This window comes from Antechinus flavipes, chromosome 4 (assembly GCF_016432865.1).
Source record: "Antechinus flavipes isolate AdamAnt ecotype Samford, QLD, Australia chromosome 4, AdamAnt_v2, whole genome shotgun sequence".
Classification (NCBI taxonomy): domain Eukaryota; kingdom Metazoa; phylum Chordata; class Mammalia; order Dasyuromorphia; family Dasyuridae; genus Antechinus; species Antechinus flavipes.
Genome location: NC_067401.1, coordinates 78,170,542 through 78,195,892, shown reverse-complemented (window position 1 = coordinate 78,195,892; position 25,351 = coordinate 78,170,542). Strand labels below are relative to the sequence as shown.

The 25,351-nt window shown below is 33.8% G+C and overlaps 1 protein-coding gene across 1 annotated transcript in view; it reads left to right on the top strand.

The window, feature by feature from the left end:
• Positions 1-25,351, top strand: part of TP53BP2 (tumor protein p53 binding protein 2) — a 65,603-nt gene that overhangs the window by 7,464 nt on the left and 32,788 nt on the right. Inside the window, exon 2 of the mRNA XM_051993377.1 lies at positions 22,503-22,650. Within this exon, the coding sequence (XP_051849337.1) occupies positions 22,503-22,650 (148 nt within the window). The remainder of the gene's footprint in view (positions 1-22,502; positions 22,651-25,351) is intronic.

Sequence of the window (25,351 nt, the reverse complement as noted above, 5' to 3'; positions counted from 1 at the left end):
GAGGGGGGAAAGATAATGAGTTCAGTTTTGGCCATGTTGAGTTTAAGATGGAGAGAAGAGAGTATCAAATACAAACAGGTGGTCAACAGAATTAGAGATTGTAGAGAAGTCAAGAAGAATGAAGATTGAGAAAAAGTTATTGGATTTGGTAATTAAGAAATTTGGAGAAGTTTCAGTGGAATTTTCAGGTTGGAAGCTACATTGAAAGGTATCATGAAGTGAATTAGAGAAGAGAAAATGGAAGCCTACCTATTGTACAAGGCCTTTTCAAAGAGTTTAACCACAAAGGGCAGAAGAGATATAGTATGCTAATAATTATGGCTGGAAAGATCAATTGAAGGCTTATTGTTGAGTGAAAACAGACATGTTTATAAGCAGTAGTATAGGAGCTTGGAGAGAGAGACTGAAGATAATTGAGGGTAGGCTGGCAAAGGGCAATTTGTTGAAGGCAGAATGGCATGAGATCTCTTGTGTAGAGATGAGCTCTCTACTTGTAGCTTTATATTTCATACTTTTTCACTTTACAGAGTTGAAGGAGGAGAAAGTGGCAAAAGGCTTCTGAGTGATAGAAGAAGGAAAGGAGAGAAGGGAAAGCTCTTCGCAAATGGCCTCAATTTTTTTCTGTAAAATGTAAGGCAAGGTTCTCAAATGAGAGGGTAGGGGAAGAAGGGGCAATGGAAGTTTAAGGAAATGATGAAAAAGTTTGAAAGAGCCACTGTGGAGAGTGGAGAGTGAATTGATAAGGTTAGTATGATATAATACAGCAGAGGTGAGGGTTTAGTTGAAGTTATGTAACAAATTTGTAGTGAATGTACAGAATGATTGTGAAATTTTCTCCACTTCAGCAGCCTATGTGTAGGAGCAAAGTTAATGGATGGTGGAGTTAATCCAAGGCAGAATACAATTGGCAGTATGATAAAGGGGTCAGGACTCAGGAGAAAAAAAGACAATGTAGAGATGACTTATGGGTGATGATGGAAGAATGAAGAGAGTGAGTGATAGGGGAGGTGGGAGAGGTCTGAGAGGTAAAAGAATTGGAGGAGACCATTGCTTTGCATGTTGTGAGCTCGAAATATAAGTAATAATGAAAATTCATAGGCTGGTTGGTTTTTTTTTTTCCCTGTTCAACTTGGAAGTGTTTCTTTTTTGGGGGAAGGCGGGATTTACATCTATTGGATACATTCATGGCCATATATTTATTTATTTATCATCTTTCAGTCCTAGTGAAAGTTACTTAGCTTTAGTAAGGGCCACTTCTCTTTTTTTGCTTACTAGGTAATAATTGTCATACATCTATTTAGTGCTTTAAACTTTGCAAAGCACTATGTGTGTGTGTGTATATATATATATATATTTTTTTTTTCCTTTTTTTTTCTTTTTGAGCCTCACAGCAACACTCGGGTAGGTACTTAATGGTATGTCCACTTTACAGACAGTAAACTTAATATTCAGATGTAAACTGACTTGCCTATTCCCCTACTAGTTTTAGTTCCTTCTCTTCAGTTGGAACAGAGCCTATTATTTTCATGGATGTTTCAAAAAAATATTTTGAATGCATGCCATTTGTATCATTGCCCACTTGGGAAAGTGTAGTATTAATTTTATTTGGAATTTTATTTCAATGAATCACCAGCAAGCATTTATTAATGTTTATGTGCTAGGCATTGTGCTAAACATTGGGATATAAAACTGGTAACAGTCATTCACTCTGTACCCTCTAGTGGCTTGTAATCCAATATATGAGACAACAAGCCAATATACAAAGACTAAATAAGAAATAATTAAAAGAGGGAAGGCATTTTAACAGGAATTGGGAAAACTTGTAAAAGTTGGGGTTTTTAGTTGGGACTTAAAGGAAGCCAGGCAAATCAATAAGTGGAGTTAGAACATGAAGAGCTCTTTTGCAATTTTGGCATGAGTTACAGAAGAGGGTTCAGCCTGAAAAAAATGCCCAGAGATGGAGCAGAGAGAGGGAGTGTTTTTTGATCAACAGCAAAGAGGCCAGTATCTCTGGATTGAACAATACATAGTGGCCCTGGTGGGGGTGGGGTGGGAGTAAGTGGGAGGTAATATATAAGAATACTAGAAAGGTAAGAGGAAATTAAATGCTAAACAAGATTTTGTATTTGCTCCTGGAAATAATAATGATTCACTGGAGTTTATTGAGTATGGAGGTAACATGGTCAAACTTGTATTTTAGAAGAATTATTTTATTGGCAAAATGAAAGATCAATTGGAGTAGAGAGAGACTTGAGACAGATTCAGCAGCAGGCTATTGCAGTGATCCAGGTATGAGGTGATGCTACTCTGAAGTGGTGGCAGTATCAGAAAAGAGAAGTGGGTGTATTCAAGAGATGTTATAAAGATAAAATTCTGAGTTTTGGACAATTAGTTGGTTATGGGGAGAAGTGAGATAGTGAGAAATCTAAAATGATGAAAAATTATTGGTTTAAAAATCTTCAGTCATGTGACAACAAATTCTTTTGACGTCTGATTAGGTAACAATGCTATTTTATTTCTACAAATATTAAGTGATTCATTAAGCTGAGCAGAATAAGAATAGTATACTGATTTTTTTTTTTTTTTGACATGAGATCAGTGATTTTCTGGACTGCTTACCTTTGACTTATCTTATTTTCTGTGTTATACAGTAGAATTAATGAACTTAAAATGCAGAATGTGAGATATGTTGTTGGACATGACCAATATAGAACTTTATTTTTATGTACTATGAATATTTGTTATGAGGGTTTTTTTTTTTTTTTTCTTTTTTAAACTGCTCAGTGGGCAAGGGGAGGGAGGAGGAGGAGGAGGAGGAGGAGGAGGAGGAGAGAGAGAGAGAGAGAGAGAGAGGAGAGAGAGAGAGAGAGAGAAGAGAGAGAGAGAGAGAGAGAGAAGGGAGAAGGGAGGAGGGAGGAGGGAGGAGGAGGAGGAGGAGGAGGAGGGAGGAGGGAGGAGGGAGGAGGGAGGAGGGAGGAGGGAGGAGGGAGGAGGGAGGAGGAGGAGGGAGGAGCCAGTGAAAATGCCCTGAATATGGAAATGGGAGTGCCTTGTAAAAGGGGTAGCAATGAAGCCAATGTCAATGCATCACAGAGTATATGGTGGAGAGAAATATTTAAGAGAACTGGAAAACTAGGAGGTAGATAGATTGTGAAGACCTTTGAATGCCAAACAGAGGATTGTATACTTCTTCTTAGAGAATCAAATTCCTACTCATAACACTGGCTTTTTCACTGTTTTTCTTTTCAGTGTCTTTCTTAAACTAGGCAATTGGTAGACAATTGAAAATCATTCCAGATGTGATCTGATCAAGACAATGTATAGTCCCAATGGACTATTACTCTTGTCTTGAGTACTATACTTATCTTTATATTACTCATTTGTCTGTCATAATATATACCATTGAGTCATTGAGCTTGAAGTGCAGTAAAAATGCCAGATCTTTTTCAGATGAACTGCTATCCAGCCACACTTCCCCTATCTTTTACTTTTAATGATGTTGTTTGAACTCAACAGTTTCTTTATATTTGTCTATACTAAATTTTATTAAATTTGATCTATTATTCTGGTCTGTTTATTTTGAATCCTGAGTCTGTCTTCTTATTTAAAAAAAAAATCATTTTCACAGTTGATAAGAATTCCATTTTTAATTTTAATATTTTTATCTATGCTTTGTAGAAATAGCACAAGGCTAAGGTTAGATCTTGGGGCACTGCATACCAATCATGTCAAACTTAAATTGAAAATTGAAAAATGCTGACAGCATGTTGACTTAGATAATTACAAATTAACATTATGTTGTATTGAATTTTTATTTATTTTTGTTAGACATTTCCCAATTATATTTTAATCTGGTTCTGTTCACATTAGGGAATTTTGCGACTTGTGAGTTAGACACCTCTGCTGGAGACCTCCTTTTAACGTGGCATGGAACTATTAATGACTTTCATGTATCAGTTTAACCAACTTCAAACCCACCTAATTATTAAAGCCTCATCTACATATTTCCATCTTTTCCACATGAGTGGCATGAGATTTTATACTTTGCAAAATTTTAGGTAATATTCTTTGATCTATGAATCTGTTAACTCTATTTAAAAGGGAAATGATTAGTGTGGCATGATCTGTTTTTGATGAGGAAAGTGCTGGCTTCATGATTATCATTGTCCTTCTCTCCATTGCCCATTTCTATCCTTTAATAATGCATTCTAGAATTTGTCCACAATCTAAGTCAAATATCCTGACATTATTTTCAGGCTCTGCTTTCTTCCTTTTTTATTGCAAATCAAGATATTTGCTCTTCTTTAGTCCCATTGTTCTCTCTACTGTTTCGGTAATTATGTATAGTGACTCAGTAATCACATTTGCCATTTCTTTTGGTATCCTGACAAGTAGTTTGTGTGGTCTTGTTGACCTGAACTAGTCAAGGGTATTGAAGAGTTCTCTATGTCTTCCTACTTGTCTTAGGATTCAGAGTCTTGTTAGCTATTTTTAACTTGCCCTTCCAGTCCAAAGATCATTCAGTCATTTCCCCTTGATACAGAAAAAACAGAAGCAAATTGAGAGTTGAATGGTCCTATCTTCTTTCCATTGTACATTATCATTATTCCATCTACCCTGAACAATGGTCCAGTCCCTTTTTGATCTTCTATCAAGAAATATGAAATCAATTATAGTTTGCTCTTCAACCTGGATTTTTGGCCTGTTTGAAAACTTTAATTAGAATCAGTATGTTGTGCTCTCAGTTTTGTTATACCTGAAAATGTTTATATATCCTCATTCTCTTTGCTTTTTATAATGTAAAGAACTTGTTTCTAAGTTTTCAGAAATATATTCATAATTAGCGAAAATGATTAAGTTTCTCAAAATAGTGTCTAGAATTACTGAACTAGAATTATATCTCTTAATTCTACTTGCTTAGTTGCCATCTAGGTAATAACTTTTTGAATAATGAAGGTTTTAAAAAAAAACCTCTAAGCAAGAAAAAATAAACTTTGGGTAATTTAACAAACATTTATGTAAAGATTAGATTGAAATTAATTTTGTATTTTTAAAAAAGTATCTCATGGACTGATTTGGCTAAAGAATTTGGCTAAAGTAGCCAGCCTTCTGGGAATGACCTTTTGTTACTTAGATAAGCTAGTCCTCAGATAGGGGATAGTTTGTTGCTGAACATATATTGAATGCCTGCCTTTCAGATCTTGTGCTCTGCTGGCATAGCCTTTAAGATCCCAGAATCACTTTTACCTGACATTGGAGTAGAATGAACTAACTAAAAAATGAGACCCAATTAAGTAGATCGTCTAAAGGAATATTTAGAGATCTAGGAGGAAGAACTACTGCTAAAGTTGTAATAGAACAGGTTTACCAATTCTTCTCTCTCTTCCTTCCCTTCCTTCCCTCCCTTCCTCCCTCCTTCCCTTCCTTCTTTTCCCTCCCTCCCTCCCCATCACATAATCTTGTTCTTGCTGTGTACAATGTTCTATTGGTTCTTCTCATTTCACTTAGCATCAATTCATGTCTCTCCTGACCTTTATTATCTTGCTGATCATTTCTTATAGAACAGTAATATTCCCTAATATTCATACACCATTACTTATTCAGTCATCCTCCAACTGATGGGCATCCAGTGTTTCCAATTCCTTTGTGCTACAAAAAGAGTTGCTACAAACATTTTTGCACATGTGGGTTTTCCTTTTTTATGATCTCTTTGGGATACAAGCCCAGTAGAGACATTGTTGAATCCAGGGGTATGTGCAGTTTGATAGCCCTTTGGGCATAGTTCCTTATTGCTCTCCAGAATGATTGGATCTCCACCAACAATGTATTAGTGTCCCAGTTTTCCCACATCCCTTGCAACATTTATCATTATCTTTTCCTGTCATCTTAGCTAATCTGAGAGGTGTGTAGTTTTACCAGTATTTCTTGGTGAACATTTCTCCTAATAGATGATGATGAAATCTGTGCGTTTGAATTCTATTCCCGTTGTTTATCCATTGTACTGTATGAAAAAATGGACACGGACTTTAAGATAGAATCAGGGCAAGAATCCATCTCTCCCTACTGGAGACAATACAATTTTGAAGGTATTCTTTAAAGACTGATTTTAAAATATTTTAAAAAGGGGGAAGATTCCATAAGAAAAGACAAGATAGTTGTGTTGTCATACAAAAGGAGTATGACTAAAAAGCCACTAAGAAATACTAACCCATATGACTAATTTGTTTTTTTAAAATAAATTTTAAATAATTTTTATTTTATGTGACCTATAATTCCTATTGTAGTCCCCCTATACTTCTGATACATAAATTTTTAAATAAAAGAAGGAAACAAGCATTTATTAAGTGTTTACTATGTGTTAGGCACTTTACTAAACAATTATCTCATTTAATCCTTATAACAACCTTGATAAATAGGTGCTGTTATTATCATCCTCATTTTATAGTTGAGAAAACAGATTAAATGACTTGCCCAGGGTTACACAACTAGTAAGTGACTGGGACAAGATTTGAACTTGATTTCTTCTTGATTCCAGGCCCAGCATGCTATCCACTATATCACCTACCTGCCTCTATGAAGAAAATGAAGGAAAAATGGTTTGGCAAAATCAACCAATTTATTTTAAAAGTCTGATTTTATATGTAATTTCCCCACCCATGGTCCCTCATCCATTCAAAAAAGTGGGGAATAAAGTATCTTCTTAAGCTTTTTCTTGAAGATCAAACTTGGTCATTATAATTACTTGGTATTCAGATATGATTTGGGGAGGAATGGGAGGAGGAAGCATTTTTTCATTCACATTGTTGTAGTTATATGTGTTGCTTTTTGTAGATATGTGTATTGCTTTTTTGATTCCACTTTATTTTCTATCAGTTTGTATAAGGTTTCTCACCCTTTTCTATATTTGTCACATTAATCATTTCTTGCAATGCAGTAATAGTCCATTATACTTGATATGTATTTATTTTGTTTCTAATTTCTTGTTACTACAACAATATGCCTTTCATATTTCTATGAAATATTTGGAAGAAATATATGATGTATATACATCAAAGGTATCTTTGCTGAAAATATGAGAAGGAAATCAGGCAGGCTTTCTGCAGAGAAGTTCTCTATAACAAGGACAGTAGGTGGTATAGTGGATAGAGCACTGGATTTGGAGTCAAGAAGACATGAGTTTAAAATCTGATTTCCGACACTCATTACCCATGTGATCTTGGAGCAAGTCACTTAACTGTGTTTGCTTCAGCTCCTTCATCTGTAAAATGAACTGGAGAAGGAAATAGCAAACCAGTATCTCTGCCAAGAAAATCCTAAATGGAGTTATGGAGTATTGGATGTGAGTGAAACTACTCAAAATTTAAAAAGAAATTATTGTTGCTTTTTTGTTTTTATGCTATTGTCACCAAATTAAAGTTGACCTCCCAAAACAATGAAAAGACATGTGCTGGGCATAATAAAGCATATTACCCATTATGATTTGAGTTAGTTTTGTAGAGTATCATATAGAGAAGCACTGTGGTATAGTGAAATTGTTGTTCAGTCTTCCCAACTCCAGACCTGGCACTCTATCCACTGTGCTTCATAACTGCCTTTTCTGTGTCATTACAGAGGAATAATAGATGAATAGATCTGCTATTTCATTGGTATACACGAAATATTGTAAGAATTATAGGATGTTCCTCATTGTGTTAGAGAATTGCTTGAAAAGCATTTATGGGTGATTAATAAAAAAGACTTGGACAAGAATTGAACAGGATGAAATTTGACTTGTCATTTGTACAAGGAGAGGTAATCCTTTATGAATGTATACATGTTCTAGACCAGAAGTTGTCAAATGTAAGGCTTCTTAACAATCTTAAAGTTCTCAGGAATCAGATTAGAATGTAATGGGAAAATATTATCAAAAATCCAATAGAACAGAGATAGTATTAACATATGGTTTTCTAAGTATGTGGCTTGCAGGGATCCTTATTTAGTGGCCCCCATTTCTACTTGAGTTTCACAGACTATTCTAGTAGGCTTTGCCTCATCATTTCCTTGTCTTAGTCTTAATTTGCAGACCAAGCATAATTAGAGAAACATAAATTTATTTTTTTGATTCAATTTAATTTTATGTTTATGTATATTAAGAAGTTATCTTTACTTGGATGTCCTATTTTACCTTAACTCAACATGTCCAAAACTAAAAATGCTTCCTTTCCAAAATTACTGTTTCCAATCATTTCATTTCAATGACATTACCATGCCTCTCAGGCTATAAATCTTAGAATTCCTTGGACTTCTTTCATCCTTTGATTACTGCAAATCCAATTTGTTATCAAGTTCTATTTCCTTTTATTTTGAAATTTCTTTTGATATTTCTCTTTTTATCTCATTGTACTTCATCTACTCTGTTCCAGGCATTACAAACTCATACTTGGAATATAGTTCAAAATATAATAATCTGTAAATTCTGACTCTCTAGATTTATTTTTTCTAGTATTTGCTTTTTTTTTTTTTTTTTTTTTTTGCTGAGGCATTTGGGGTTAAGTGACTTGCCTAGGATCACACAGCTAGGAAGTGTTAAGTGTCTGAGACCACATTTGAACTTAAGTTCTCCTGACTTCTGGGCTGGTGCTCTAACCACTGCGTCACCTAGTTGCCCCTACAATTTTTAAAATATATTTTTTAACATTTGTTATTTAAAAAGTTAGAATTTCAAGTTCTCTGTCTCTCTCCTGCCCATTAAGAAGGCAAACAATATGATAGCAATTATTTTATTTACAACTAAATGCAAAGGCCTTATAATATAGGATCCTGCAGTTGATTTTTCTTTGTTTAATTAAATTTCTCAACATTGTGATGAAATACAATTCATTTTTGCTTTACATTGAGGTAGATTTTTTTTTTTTTTTTTTTTTTTAAGAATCTATTACTCTGGAGAGTTGTATACTTATAAAACATTTAATGGATAAGTTAAGTATGGCAAAATTAAAGTAGATGTATGCCTAGTTATTTTCACCGTAGTTTAACAGGTTGATATTATATATTATTTTGTCATATTTTGGTATATATCACACATGTATATGTGTACATATATATGCACACACATTCATTCATATACACATATATATACATGCACACACATCTGTTGCCCTTTGACCTTTCCTTAGTCTTTCTTAGTGAGGAACAAGTAAAAAGACTAAGATTAGAAAACTAATATGTTCCTAATTTTTTTTTAAACAGGATTAGGTTGTCATATTAAAGCCATTTAATGTGGTCAAATTATATGTTGTTGAAAAATAATATTTATAATAAGTGATATTTAACCTTTAATTATAATACTCCTACCTATAAATCTGAAGAGGGAATGTAATAATTTTTAAGAGCAGTAGTATTTAGATAAAATTTGTATCTGTAGTTAGGCATGTTCAAAAATACTTTGATTATGCTATAATTATACCTTTCGAGAAAAAATTAAGTACTGTGAAGTCTACATATGGAAATTATAGTCAAAGTTGGTTAAATCTATTTGCAACTTTCTGTTGAAGAGTAGTTATTAAAACACTATCCAGAAGATTGCTGTATGATGAATTTGTATTGTGATTGTTGAATCACTTTAGAAAATCAATAATTTATAAACCATTGGTATGGCAGAAAATAACTGTAGTTATCATTAAAAAAATAGAGCTACTGGTAGTAGCATGTGAGTGTCTTGTTACAGAATCAACATTTCCCTACTTAGCAGAACTAGACACATAATTTGATGAAAGACATAGTGGAAAAGGAGGCTAGCTAAACTTTTATTGTGGCGGGTTTTTTGTAGCTATGTGACAAAAGTGGATAGAGTCAGATTCCAAGCCAAGAGTTACAAATATCTGAGTTCAAATCTAGCCTCAGTAGTTGTATGACTCTGAGCTTAGTCATTTAACCTGGATGCCTCAGTTTCCTCAGCTGTAAAATGGGATTAGTAATAGCACTTAGCGCCTAAGGCTGTTGTGAAGATCAAATGAGGTAATATTTACAATGTGCTTATTTAGTACAATGTCTGGCATATAGATAGTATAGAAGTGCTTATTTCCTCCTCTTTTCAAGACAAGTTAACAGACATTTATTAAGGACCTGCTGTGTCCCAGGAACTGTGCTGTGCACTGGGGATTCAAAGAAATACAAAAACTAACACTAAAGAAAACTAGGAAGGACTTCTTGTATAAGGTGTAATATTACTTGAGATTTGAAAGCATCAGAAGTCAGAAGGCAGATGGAGGAGAAGTTTCTTTTGCTTATTTCAAAGCTTCTAAATTTGCCAGTAACTGATTTCCTTATGTCAACATTAATTTTTTTTTAAATAAAATACTTTGTGAGGGCAAAAGACAGTCATGCACTAGCTCAGTATATAGGACAGAGTGCTTGACTTAGGAAGGCCTAGATTTGAGTCCCATCTAAGCTACTTACTAGCTGGGTACCTCTGGACAATTATAATAATGAGAGCCAAGGTTTATATAGTACTTACTCCATGACAGGCACTGTGCCAAGCACTTTACAATTGTTATCTCATTATATACTGGGAACAACCTTGGGAAGTAGGAGTTATCACTCCTGTTTTACAGATGAGGAAATTGAGACAGAAGGACTTGCTTAGGGTCACACAGCTAACATGCATTTGAGGCAAGATATGAACTCAGATGTTCCAGATCCAAAACTATTCACTACATCAATTCATTTGTTTGTTAAATGAAAGGTTGAACTTGATCTCTAAGGTCCTTTTTAGCTCTAAATCACACTATGATACTGTGAACCAGGCCTAAACTATGCTAGTCCAACAATTCAATTTTGAGGTTTAAAATTCAATAAGACACTATGGATCTTTACTTCATAGGAGATTAAAGAATCAGTTTAAAAGTGTAAGGTTAAAGTATTGCTCAGTCCTTCCTTCCCAGTATACAATGAGATCATAAGATAATAGAGCTAGAGGAGACCTTCAAGATCATAAGGTCCAATCCTCTCATTTTGCAAATGAGTAAATTGAAGCCCAAAGAGATTATATGTGAAACATAGTTACTGAATTTCAGAGGTGGTGGGATTTGAACCCAATTATGGACTGAAAGTCTAGTATTCTTACCCACTGCCTCCAGCAAGGCAGAAAGAGCTAGGTGATTCTCTTAGCTCTCAGCACTTTCTTAAGGCTAAGTTTAGAAGTGTAACTATTAGGGACAGAAAACCTCCATCCTAGAGGGTCACCCTAGTTTATGTGCCAGAGGGACAGCTAGGCAGATAGAAAAGAATGCCAACAATCATTCGTTTGGGGATACAAAGAAAGGCAAAATGAGCAAAACCATTCTAAAGGAATACACGTTCTCATGGAGGAGGGAAGAAACAATATTCATACAAGATATATACAAAATAGAAGATTGTATCCCAAAGGAAAGGCAGAAGTGAGGCCCGAGGAATAGCTGGGAAGGGAAAGATTCCTGTACAACTGTAGATGAGATTTGAGTTGAGACTTGGAAAAAAGTAGGGAAGCTAAATGACAAAGGTGAGGGAGGCAGAGCACTCCTAGCAGAGGGGACAGTAAATGGGATGACATTGAGTGAAATGTAGTGTGCAAAGAACACCATTTAGGCTGATGAAGCTAGATTATAGAGTTCTAAGTTAGAAGTATAATGGAGGAAGATTGGAAGGAGTCAGCTTGTTGAAGGAATTTTAATGTTCAAAGAAAGGACTTTACATTGGATAAGGTCAAAGGGAGAGACTGGACTTTGCTGAGCTGTGAGGTAATGTGAATAGACCAAAGATTTAGTTGAATTTGAGGATCAGTTAGAGTAGAGAGACTTAAGCCAGTTGTTAAAAGCTGTTGTAAACAGTGATGAACTAGGTTTGTGTTGTGTGAGGGAAGAGGAGACATACATACAAGAAAAGTCAGAAAGGTAGAAATGACTAGATTTGGCAACAAATGATACATGTGAGATGAATTCAAGTGAAGAATCAAGGATTATAGCCTGGATTTGTGGTAATGCCCTTGATAGTAATGTGGAAGTTTGGAAGAGGAAAAGATTTCCAATGGGAAAAATGAGTTCTGTTTGAGATGTGTTGAGTTTGAGATGTCCAGGGCCATTAGATTTGGCAATTAAGCAGTTTCAGTGGAATGATACAGTCAGAACTTGTATTGTAAGGAGTTACAAAGAATGAGAGATGAGCAAGTGGAGCCACCCAAAATCTTTTCCCTCCTCCCCCAAGGAACATAGCTACAAAGAGTGAAGGGTTTTTGTTTTTGTTTTGTTTTGCTCTTTGAAGATGAGGAAATATGAGAATATTCATAGGCAAGAGGAAAAGAGCTAATAAATAGGAAGAGGATGAAAATGATTGATGACTAATACCATCCTAACTTAAACTCAGTGCAATACCAGCTCTATATTCTAATTCATACCAAATAACAGGCATGCCTAGACAGACTCAATTCATAATTATTATTTCATCCTTTTTAAAAAATATATTTTCTAAATATCAATATCATACTTAGTCTCTTCTCTTCATCACATACTTAATCATACATTATTTGTGTGACTGTGGACTAATCAGTCAGTTCTCTGAGATAAGTTGAGTGAGCTCTACACAAGTGACCTCTTGTGTATATACCTCTGAAATGCATTCCAAGTCTAAATTTGTCCTACTATATGATCTCTGTTTGTGCCAGGAAACTGTGTTAAAATGTGATCTGTCCACCCTCTTTGTATAAAGTCCAGGGGTGAATCAGTAGCATTGAATTTGCCTAAGAGTTATGCGAATAAATCTAATGATTAATAGCATCAAAAAAGAAAATGTTAGAATAAGTTATTATTTACACTGGTTAAAAGTGAATTAAGTGGTAACAAACTACATAATATTGTAGTGTTTAACCTCCCTACAAATATTAGACTTAGATCTGCCACAGATGACATTTATGGTATCTTCAATGATTTTCTTAATGCCATCTAGGAGTCATAAATCTATCATAGTCCTGGAACATAGCCAGTCTCCCCCTACTGGAATGATGCCTTCTGTACCAGGACAGAACTCAGGGTTTTAAACCCTGAGTAGCCAAATTCTTTGAGGATAGAATAAGGAAGTATTATACTAGACTTATTGATAGGAAGTAATTATAGAAGATTGTGTAAGTCTTGGAATCGGGAAGGAAGGAAACAAACATTTATTAAGTGCCTATTAGGTGCTTTATGAATATCATTTTGTCACAACCACGTTGGGAGGTTGGTGCTGTTATTGTCATTATACAGTTGAGGAAATTGGGTAGACAGAGGTTGTGACATGCCCACAGTCACACGGTAAGTGTCTAAAGCTGGATTTAATTTTCTGACCCCAGACTTAGAGTGATGTTTCCACTAAGCCATCTAGAATCTTCCTGTCAGCTGATCCTAGACTCATATCTCACCTAAGATTCTCATTAACTGTGGCTAGTGGGCAAGCCTTTTAACCTATCAGTATCCTAACTTTCTTCATCTGTAAAGTCAGATGTACTACTTCTCTGTTATTGACAGAAGTGTTTTTTTTTTTTTTGCATTATTTAAATGTAAACTATTATAACTTAGTAGCAGCTAAAAGAAATTGGCATTTAGCAGTCCAAAATTAGAGGTGTGTTTTAAGGAAGACATCAGCTTCTAAAAGACTAGAGTAAGCCTGCTACATTGTAATTGCAGACCAAAGAGCATCCGTTACCTTTAGGCAATTGGACAAAAGAGTAGGATCTTATGTGGTTTGTTTTAGTATCATATAATTACCAATACTACTAGAAACCCAGTCTTCTCTTCCCCTTTCCCCCTTTGGTCTTTAATCATTTACTTGACTCACGTAAAAAGTGTGACTGCTTATTAAATAAACATACCAGAACCTGTACATCCAAATGACTGTTGGCCTTCGAAGTAATCGCTTGGGGAGGCAGTGTTTTTTTCCATTGTTGTTGCTCAGAATGTTTGGAACATCTCCTTTTTAAAAGAATTATGTTCTTTTTTTTTTTTTTATCATAATGATTTCAGGATATTTTCCTCCTTTCCTTGTAATTGTCTGGACATGTATCTACATCTTTCTTTTCCTGAACTGAACCCTTCTTTGTCGCAAAGAAAAAAAAGTTAAACAAAAACACCTGATAGAATTACTGTGTCTGACACTGTATTCAACATTAGACCTTCTTCCACTAACCTATTCCCAGGAGGGAGGTCTATTTCACTATTTGTTCTCCTGGGCTATTAATGGTTTTCCAGTTACTTAGAATTTGTCTTTCTTTTAGTGATTTTAAAATTTACATTGTAGTAGAAAGAGCCTTCAGACAGGTAAGAAAACTTCAGATTTTTAATACAACTTTCTGTATTTTGATGCGCCTTGCACTTTTTGAGAGGAAATTATGTCTGACTAAGGAAATTTCTTTACATTTGTCTTTTGTCTATTATAATCAAGTAGGGAGAAAGTTTGGGTGGATTTTTTAAAAAGTTGTCTAATCAAAAAGAAATGAGCTGCTGTTGATAATAGTTCAGATTACCATGGATTCAAATAGAGAACTTCCTGTTTAACTCCATGAATGTTACATCATTTCCTTTTGGTCATTTATGGATAAATGCCAGGGCATTTAAAATTGAATATTTTTTCATTAGCTGAGAAGGAAACACATACTGTATACTTGATGTACTTTTTGTTAACTTATTAAATATCTTATATAAGTTTTGTGATTTTTATAGCGAAGCAAAGAACTAAATATGAGATGAAAAAGTGAAATTCATTTCTTTTTGGCCAGTTAATCCTTCAATGTAAGTTGCTTATCGTAGCCGTTAAATATGTTGTGTTTCTTGACTGTAGCAGCTTCTGCGTTGCAAGTTAATCTTTGTTATTTGGTTAAGTGATTTTTAGTTACTTATTTATGTTTTATGTAACAAGTTCAAGTGCTTTCTTGATAGTTGGGAGCTAAAATTCTGTAACTTTCGTATAGTTGGTCATGTGGAAAACCTACAATTTGAAAACTTCAGACTTGATAAATTACTGATTTTCAGTAACTTTTCAAAATGTTAGTGTTTAAAAGTAAAATTTGTGCAGAGCTGAAGCTAATTTTTGGCATTGCAAATAGTTATTGATAAGTTTGCCATTTTTTTTTTTTTGCCTTAAAATGTATTTAAAATGAAGGTATTAAATAAAGTTTACACTTTATAATTTCTTGCTCTTTTGTTCCATGAAAGTGTAAACACTCTTTAAATATTGTACTTATGTAATCTATTTGAAATAAATATTTGCAAATATCCTTAATATTCTTCATACTACCATTCCACATACTATCCTTGTAATACTCTTAATAATGATAGTTCTGAAAACATTTCTTTTGCTTAAATTGTTCATTTATCTCCTCTATCTCTACCCTACTACTAATAATATATTTCTAAGGGCATTTAAGGTTTCCAATAGTAATATAATGAGATAAAGGTAGTATTAGTATCATTTCTATTTTATAAATGGTGAAGCTGCAACAGAGAGACATGATTTATGTAAGATTACAAAGCTAGGATATAAGCATTTAAGTTCTGCTTGAAGTGCTATATCTTTTGACCTCTTAAAGCTCCTAGGACTGTACCCTACCTGCGTTCTTAAAGCTTGTTCATTTTGTCCTCATTTTGGACCTTCCAATAGTTAGAAGGTGGGACAAAATATTTAATCTTCCCAGAGTCCCACAGTTTGTTCTGTGAGTAATTTAAGAATTGGGGAAGCAATTCTGGCTATTTGGGTACAGAATCTGTTCTATCTATTTTAAATTGATTGCATATTTGTTTTGATGTTCACATGAGGAGTGCAGTGTAGTATAATTTTTGAATTAGAATGGGGACTAGGAAGAAGACTTGGCTAGTACTAATATGATATTATGAGGAAAAGTTGTCCAATCAGACTGTGTCATTTTCCTCATTAACTTTTTTTTACATTTTTTACATTGGATGAAAACCAATTAAGTTTTGAAAAGTGCTCTAAGCTGTTAAAAATGGAATCAGAAATGTAGAAAGAGCTGCTTTCTAACTAGATTAGTTTTCATCTTTTTATGCTCAAAACATTTCCCCCGGTTTCTGTCATTTTTTCTTGATCTTACCATTTTTCTGGCCGTTTTTACTTTGGTTTTTGTATTTACTGAACTATGTTGAGTTTTTTCTGCACACCAGCCCACTGTTTCAATTTTTTTGCACATGGCATTCCCAATAGCAGCTACCAAAGGGGAGGAACTTGTTAGCCAGGTAAAGAAGTATACGACTGCTCTGTCATTCTGACTGGAAGCTCTTTGTAATTAATCTCATTTGACTATTCAGTCTTTTTGAGATCCCTTTAGTGTAGTGCCTTTATACTGCTTACCTGAAATTTTTGTAAAGCAGTCCCCTATGTGGATCCTTGCTACAAGTTGTCTCTTAGATATCATTTATTCAACAATCATTAAGCACCCACGATGTCCAAGAGAGCAGGAATACAAAGAAAAAAATGAGTCCTTTAAATTTTTTTTTTTTGAGAAGTTTACATTCCACCAGGGTAAATAATATGGATACAAATAAATGGAATATAAGGAAAATTGAGGAAAGGTACACTGTCAATTGAGGATTAGAGGTTTCACAAGAGAAAATGATACCTGAATTAAACCTTGAAGGAGAACAAAAATTCTGAGAGATAAAAGTGAAGGGAGTTCATTGAAGTTCAGTATCAAATTTAAAGACTGGCTAATAGTCTAATATAATTAAAATTTATAATTTGTGAATGGGGAATAGTATGAATAAAGCCAGAAAAATAAATAGAAGCTGGGTTGATGACCCTAATCCAGGTTAAGGAGCTTGCCTCTAGGATAAAATATATCATATAGCCTCCTGACATTTTTAAACTGGAGAGTAGCATGGTCAGATCTGTGCTTTTAGGATGATCATTTTGGTAACTATGTGAAGGGAGGATTGAATAGGAGGCAGAAAGAGACTATAAGGAGAGGCTTTTATAGTAGTTCAAGTAAGAATGATGAGAGCTTCAGTTGATTTTCTGAGTGGAAAGTTCTATAAGAAATGATATGGTGGGGGGCAGCTAAAGTGGTGCAGTGGATAGAGCACCAGTCCTGAAGTCAGAAGAACCTGTAATACTTCCTAGCTGTGTGACCCTAGGCAAGTCTTAATCCCAATTGCCTCAGTCCAAAAAAAAAAAAAAAGAAAAGAAAAGAAAAGAAATGATGTGGTAATAGAAGATGAAAACTTTAGCTATATTTGGATATAGTGATGAAAGAGGGGGAAGAATCTAGATAACTCCAAGGTTATGAATCTGGGTGATTGGAAGAATGATAACTACAATAGAAATAAGATGCTAAAACTCCGGGAAGCTTGGGGAAAAGTGGACCATTCTTTAATATGGTTGGTTGATAGTTTCTAACTAAATCAAAAAATTAGTATTTTAAGCATTTCTGATAAGTTCAGGGACAGAGTAAAGATCTCCATTATCACCACTGTTATTTGGTATAGTTCTACAATATTAGCTATAAGAATAAAATAAGAAAATGAAATTGAAGATTAACTATAGGTAAAGAAGCAAAATGACAATTTGCAGATGATATGAAGTTCAACTAAAAATTAATAGAAATAATAACTTCAGGAAAGTAATAGGTTATAAAATAAGCCCGCAGAATTACTATTTTGTACATATAAACAAACAAAAACCAACAGGAATATAGAGTAAAAGAAATTCTATTTAAAATTACTGTAGAATATATTTAAAATATATGGTAATCTACTTATATGAGTACAAACTACAAAACATTCAACAGAAGAGTTTTTTAGCTTAGCATTTGTGAATTTGTTTTTAAAAATAGTTTAAAAAGCTATATTTCAGTATGATTTTTTTATCCTCTTTGTAATCTTTTTTTTGTATTTTGTATATTTATTTTATTTTGTATATTTAAAAAACATTTAGGAGACTGTAGGTTTCATCAGTGACCAAACATGATATAAAAAAGTTTTTGTTTTGTTTTAAATGCTATAATAATGGATTAAAAAAAAACCAAACCTAATAATGGAAAGGAATTGGTTCATGGTTGGGCTGTGCTTTTTTGAAAAAATACTACTTTAATTTACCATTCCAGTGGTTTACTTGATAAAACTGAAGGAAAAAATATATATTTTTTTTGTTTGTTTTCTAATAGCCTTTTATTTACAAGTTATATGTATGGGTAATTTTACAGCATTGACAATTGCAAAACCTTTTGTTCCAATTTTTCCCCTCCTTCTCCCCATCCCCTCCCCTAGATGGCAGGATGACCACTAGATGTTAAATATATTAAAGCATAAATTAGATACACAATAAATATACATGATCAAACCATTATTTTGCTGTACAAAAAGAATCGGACTCTGAAATATTGTACAATTAGCTTGTGAAGGAAATCCAAAATGCAGGCAGGCAAAAATATAGGGATTGGAAACTGGGAAAACATTTTTACAGTCAAAGGTTCTGATAAAGGCCTCATTTCCAAAATATATAGAGAATTGACTCTAATTTATAAGAAATTAAGCCATTCTCCAATTGATAAATGGTCAAAGGATATGAACAGACAATTCTCAGACGAAGAAATTAAAACTATATATAGCCATATGAAAATATGCTCCAAATCATTATTAATCAGAAAAATACAAATTAAAACAACTCTGAGATACCACTACACACCTGTCAGATTAGCTAGAATGACAGAGAAAGATAATGTGGAATGTTGGAGGGGATGTGGAAAAACTGGGACACTGATACATTGTTGGTGGAATTGTGAACACATCCAGCCATTCTGGAGAGCAATTTGGAACTATGCTCAAAAAATTATCAAACTGTGCATATCCTTTGATCCAGCAGTGTTTCTACTGGGCTTATACCCCAAAGAGATACTAAAGAAGGGAAAGGACCTGTATGTGCCAAAATGTTTGTGGCGGCCCTGTTTGTAGTGGCTAGAAGCTGGAAAATGAATGGATGCCCATCAATTGGAGAATGGTTTAGTAAATTATGGTATATGAACATTATGGAATATTATTGTTCTGTAAGAAATGACCAGCAGGATGAATACAGAAAGGATTGGCAAGACTTACATGAACTGATGCTAAGTGAAATGAGCAGAACCAGGAGATCATTATATACCTCAACAACAATACTATTTGAGGATGTATTCTGATGGAAGTGGATCGCTTTGATAAACAGAGCTAATTCAGTTTCAATTGATCTAGGATGGACAAAAGCAGCTACACCCAAAGAAAGAACACTGGGAGATGAATATAAACTGCTTGCATTTTTGTTTTTCTTTCCGGGTTATTTATACCTTCTGGATCCAATTCTCCCTGTGCAACAAGAGAACTGTTTGGTTTTGCACACATATATTGTATCTAGGATATACTGCAACCTATTTAACATGTAAAGGATTGCTTGCCATTTGGGGGAGGGGATGGAGGGAGGGAGGGGAAAAATTGGACCAGAAGGGAGTGCAAGGGATAATGTTGTAAAAAATTACCCTGGCATGGGTTCTGTTAATAAAAAGTTATTTAAAAAAAAAAAAATATATATATATATATATGTGAATTGGGAATTCAATGTAATGGTTCTTAGTCATCTCCCAGGGTTCTTTCACTGGGCATAGCTTGTTCAGTTCATTATTGCTCCATTGGAACTGGTTTGGTTCATTTCGTTGCTGAGGATGGCCAGGTCCATCAGAATTGGTCATCATATAGTATTGTTGTTGAATATACTTCAATGATCTCCTGCCCCTGCTCGTTTCACTCAGCATCAGTTCATGTAAGTCTCTCCAGGCCTTTCTGAAATCATCCTGTTGGTCATTTCTTACAGAACAATAATATTCTATGATATTCATATACCACAATTTATTCAGCCATTCTCCAATTGATGGGCATCTACTAAGTTTCCAGTTTCTGGCCACTACAAAGAGATCTGCCACAAACATTCGTGCACATACAGATCTCTTTCCCCTGAAGGAAATTATTACAAAATTCATCTAAAAGAATAAAAAGCTGAGCATATCAAGGAAAATGAAAAAAAAGTGGGGAATAAAGGAACCCTATAAATGCCAGATTTCAGACAATGTAATAATTATTTAAAAAAAAAAAAAAAAAACCTCAACATTTTTCCCTGTTAGCTAAAATGATAGAAAGCTTGATCTGTACAAGAGTTTAGAATATGAAATCCAGAAGCAAACGAGCACAGTAGTGTAAAGTTCAGTGTGGATATAAGGACACAAATTGATGATATGAAGACTCAGTATTTGACAAAAATTGCTCCACATTACTCAGGGTAGTGCTTACTTTATGTTTGATCTGTATGTACAAATTCCAGATTTTAAATATGATGACTATTATAAGTGCATATTTTGTAAAAATTAAAAAAAAAATTGCTTCAGGTCATGTTCCTTCCTCCCCTCCCCCCCAATTTACTTGTGGTGGCCAATTTAAATGCTTTCATTTGTTTTAGAAATACTGAAATGTATTATTAACCATTATGTATTCAGTCTAAATAATAGACAATTTCTTTTAGTATTTTCACCTTTTCACAGTTACTGATTTGCTATATCCTTCTTTTCTTTCTTTTTTTGTGAGAGGTTGCTCCCTTTGGGAATGATTCATGTTGAAATGATGATGTGATGAATGTGATGAAGGTAGATGTTGTCTTTTATTAAAATTTTTCCCAGAAATATTTTTGGGGAGGTTGTAATATTTAAAAATAAGAAAAAGATGCCCCATATTTTTGTTTTAACTTATCCTTTTTAGAGGTAAAACCAAAGAACTATAGAATTTTGTATCTCAATTTACATTTACTCACAATTGTTATCATAGAAATAATTTTTTTCTTTTCTTTTCTTTTTTTCTTTTTTTTTTTTGGTGTGTGTTTGTGTGAGGCAATTGGGTTTCAGTGATTTGCCCAGTCATACAGCTAATAAGTGTTAAATTTCTGAAACTGGATTTGAATTCAGATTCTCCTGTCTACAGGGCCAATCCTCTTATCTACTGTGCCATCTAGCTGCCCTTATAGGAAATGATTAACAAAAGTTTCTTAAAATCTAATATAAACACTTTTGTTAAGGGGAAGGATGTATTAAGGGAGCTTAGATAATATTAGGATTTTTCATATTTAAAATTGTCTTAGAATTGCAAAGTCTGGTTATGCCCTCATAGATAAAAGCTGCATTCATAATTGTCACAGTAACTTGTTTGGTTTGAATTCAAGATAAAAGTAACTTGAATATGTTTTTGTCCTAGTAGGCCAAGATGATGCAGATATTATTATTATCTTTTTGTTGAGTGTGGTGTCACTCTTTCATGTTAGATACAAAGAAAACCTTTTCCTTTTTAGTGGCTAATAGTGCCATTATTTGAAAAGGCATGTTCATAGAACTGTAATCTGGTGCTTTTACTCCAAAGGAATCATTCTGTGATGGATTATTATTTATTGAATTTAATCTTTCTCTTGCCACTTTTCACAGAGCTTTATAGTTATTCAGTGTTGTTTCAATTGTCTTAATAGTCTTTCTAAGCCCATCTTGTTCATGGTTACCCTTCTTCAATTGCCTAATAACATTTTGGGTGTTTGACTTTTGTTGATCCTGTATTAAGACTTTTATTGTCATAAAAGCATGCAAATACAGGATCAATAACATACCTGTGGGCTTATTAATGCACATTTGCGTGGAAAAAATTTTTGATTTGATACACTAGGCTATTCAAATTGGTTTTTGATTAGATTCATGTTAGTATAATCAAAGTTGAAAGAGACAAAGTACAGTAAAACAAATATTAAGCATGATAAAAGGGACAGAATTTTTAGATACTTTTTGGTTCAGAGATTATAAAAATCATTTTAAAAATGTACTTTCTATAAGCAATTTTAAATGTGGGAAAAGGAATATTTCTCCTAGAAATTATGTTTATTATTTTTTAATTTAATTTTATTTTATAGTAACTTTATATCGACAGAACCCATGCCAGGGTAATTTTTTACAACATTATCCCTTGCACTCACTTCTGTTCCGATTTTTCTCCTCCCTCCCTCCACCCCCTCCCCTAGATGGCAAGCAGTCCTATATATGTTAGATATGTTGCAGTATATCCTAGATACAATATATGTTTGCAGAATCGAACAGTTCTCTTGTTGCACAGGGAGAATTGGATTCAGAAGGTAAAAATAACCCGGGAAGAAAAACAAAAATGAAAATAGTTCACATTCGTTTCCCAGTGTTCTTTCTTTGGGTGTAGCTGCTTCTGTCCATCATTTATCAATTGAAACTGAGTTAGGTCTCTTTGTCAAAGAAATCCACTTCCATCAGAATACATCTTCATACAATATCGTTGTTGAAGTGTATAATGATCTCCTGATTCTGCTCATTTGACTTAGCATGAGTTCATGTAAGTCTCTCCAAGCCTCTCTGTATTCATCCTGCTGGTCAAGAAATTATGTTTAATGATGTGATTCAGGCAACATTATTTTTTTTTCCCTTTATTTTTTAGATGTTTCTTACGGTGTACCTTAGCAACAATGAACAGCACTTCACAGAAGTTCCAGTTACACCAGAAACAACATGCAGAGATGTGGTAGAGCTTTGTAAGGAACCTGGAGAAAGTGACTGCCATTTGGCTGAAGTCTGGAGTGGCTCAGGTAATCTAATTTTGTGGCTGTTATCATCCACCATCCTTTACTATTTTTGGTATACTGTTCAGATTTTGTTTAAAAAGCACTCATATTTATCCTCAAGAAGATTTGTAAGAAAGAGTAGAGTCAGGAGATGTCATTTCTAGTCCTAGTTCTGCCAATTGACAGACCAATGTGAATTGTCCTTCAAATAAAGTTCACATGTCATCTAATAAACATTTTTGAAGCAACATAGTCTTAAATCTTTAAAAGTATACTTCTTTATGTTCAGGTCAAATTTTGATCTTTTAAATATGAGTTTTCAAAATTCACTGTCTGAGGGCTTGTTAGAAATTTTCTCCACCTTTTTTCATGTCTTTAAATAATACTAGAGAGAGATGTATATTATTGTTAAATTAATTATTTGGCTCAATTGGGAGATTTGAGGAAGAATGAAAAGGTTTGAAAAGTCATTTGGTGAGTAAAAATTCATTAATTAGAAAAGTATTAAAAAGAATGGTTTACTCCAATGAGAGCCCACTTGAGATTATATAATACAGTTTTGTAGTGAACCTATTCAGCTCAATTTCATCCCCCCACCCCTCAGTTTTCATTTAGTATTAGTACATAAATAGGAGTAAAGGCAACTGATGGGGGAAATGATTCAAGGCTGAGGCTGAGTTGGGAGAGATGTTCTAATCAAACTGGACAGCCTGCTCTTCTCCCATGTGTGATATTCTGTCTTCCTTTTCCTTGCCTTTGACTTTCTTATCTCTGCCTAATAGTGAATTACTTCTATGACACAAATATAGTTTTGATACATAAACTAATTAGAGCTAAAACTGAACAAGAAAACTAAAGACCTATATCTGTAATAAATATTGATGCAAAATTTTTAAATAAAATATGAGCAAGGAGATGACAGTAACATATCTATACACTATGACCAGACCACTATAAGGAAAACTATAAACATAATTGACCATATTAATAATAAAAACATAAATAATTGTAGAAATATAGCTTTATTTAATATGATTAAGTAGTGTCTATTTAAAACTAAGGTCCAGCATTGTCCAGTAAATAAGATCAGGGGAAAAGCAAGAATGTCTGTTGTCACCTGTACTATTGAGTATAGTACTAGAAATGCTGTCTATAACAAGAAGACTAGAAAATAGAAATTGAAAAAATAAGCATAGGCAAATATCATATTATACATTATCATATTTTACAAATGATATGATGTTACTTAGATAATTTTAGAGAGTCACCTAAAAATTAATTGAAACAATTAGCAATTTTAGCAAAGTTTAGGCTATAAAATAAAACCATACAAATCATTAGCATCATTATATTACTGCCATCAAAATCCATCAGGAAAAGATAGAAAAAAGAAATTCCATTTAGAATAACTATGAATAGTATAAAAATCTTGGGAGTCTGCCTTTTAAGACACATATAGAAAATATGTGTTTGCAATTACAAACCCCTTTTTACCTAAATCAAGGCAGATCTAAATAATTAAAGAAATACTAATTTTTAATAATTATTAGGCTGTGCCAGTTATAGTTAAAAATGGTAGTACTACCTAAGTTAATTTGCTTATTCTATGTCACAGCAATGAAACGACCAAAGTGTTTCTTTATTAAGCTAGAAAAAAATAACAATAAAATTATTCTGGAGCAGTAAAAGGTCAAGAAAGTAATTAATAAAAAAGCGGTAAGGAAAGAACTGTAGCAGTACCAGATATCAAACAATACTACAATGACCTTAAGACAGGTAGAAGCACATTGGATAGAGCACTGGGCCTGGAAGAAGGAAGACCAGCATTCAAATGTAGCTTTCCACAACTGTTACTGATTGTATGACTCTAGACAAGGTACTTAACCTTTATTTTCCTCAATTTTCTCATCTGTAAAAAGAGTATAATAAGAACATCTTCCTTCCAGGGTTGTTGTGAGGCTCGAATAAAGTATTATTTGTAAAGTACTTAGCAAAATGCCTGGTCTGGAGTAGGTGCTATACAAATTATTGCTGTTATTATTATTATTGTTGTTAAGACATTTTGGTATTGGTTAGGAAACTGAGTGGATCAATGGAATAGTATCTAACATGAGTATTAGTTTTCCCTGATTGTATAGTCATATAATTTACATATTTGTAATTGATTTTGTTTTTCTTGTTTTTTCACTGGGAGTAGTGATAAGTGGGTGGGAGAAAATTCAGATATGAAAACAAAATTAAGTTTAAAAATTTTTTAGTAATTAAGAAAGTGTAGTGGAATGCCTCACTGGTGACTGGGATTTGGCTGATGACCCATAGGGCTTCAGAATCACTGAATAATCTGGTGGAAGTTTGTTAATTATTAAATGAGAAATTTAAAGATATTTTCAAAGTCAATAGTATTATGACCTAAGGGTAGAGTCCTTTCAGAGCCTTGGCAAGATTAGGGAAGGGGACGAGAATTTGGTGCAGATGGAGTGGTGATACTCTTCTTCCAGGTAATAGACTTAGCTGGAAACTTGATAAAACAGGGTTCTCTCTTCACACCTCAGCATCCAAATGCCAGTAACATAGAATGGAATGGAGCTTCTCCCTTTCTCATAGGAGTTAGAGAGCAGGCAAAAGAAGTAGGGGAGATATAATAGTAAAGTATTTGCCTCTCCTTTACAAAGCTGGAAATCAGACAAGAAATAGATGCCTGTCAAGAGATGAAAGATGCCCTACC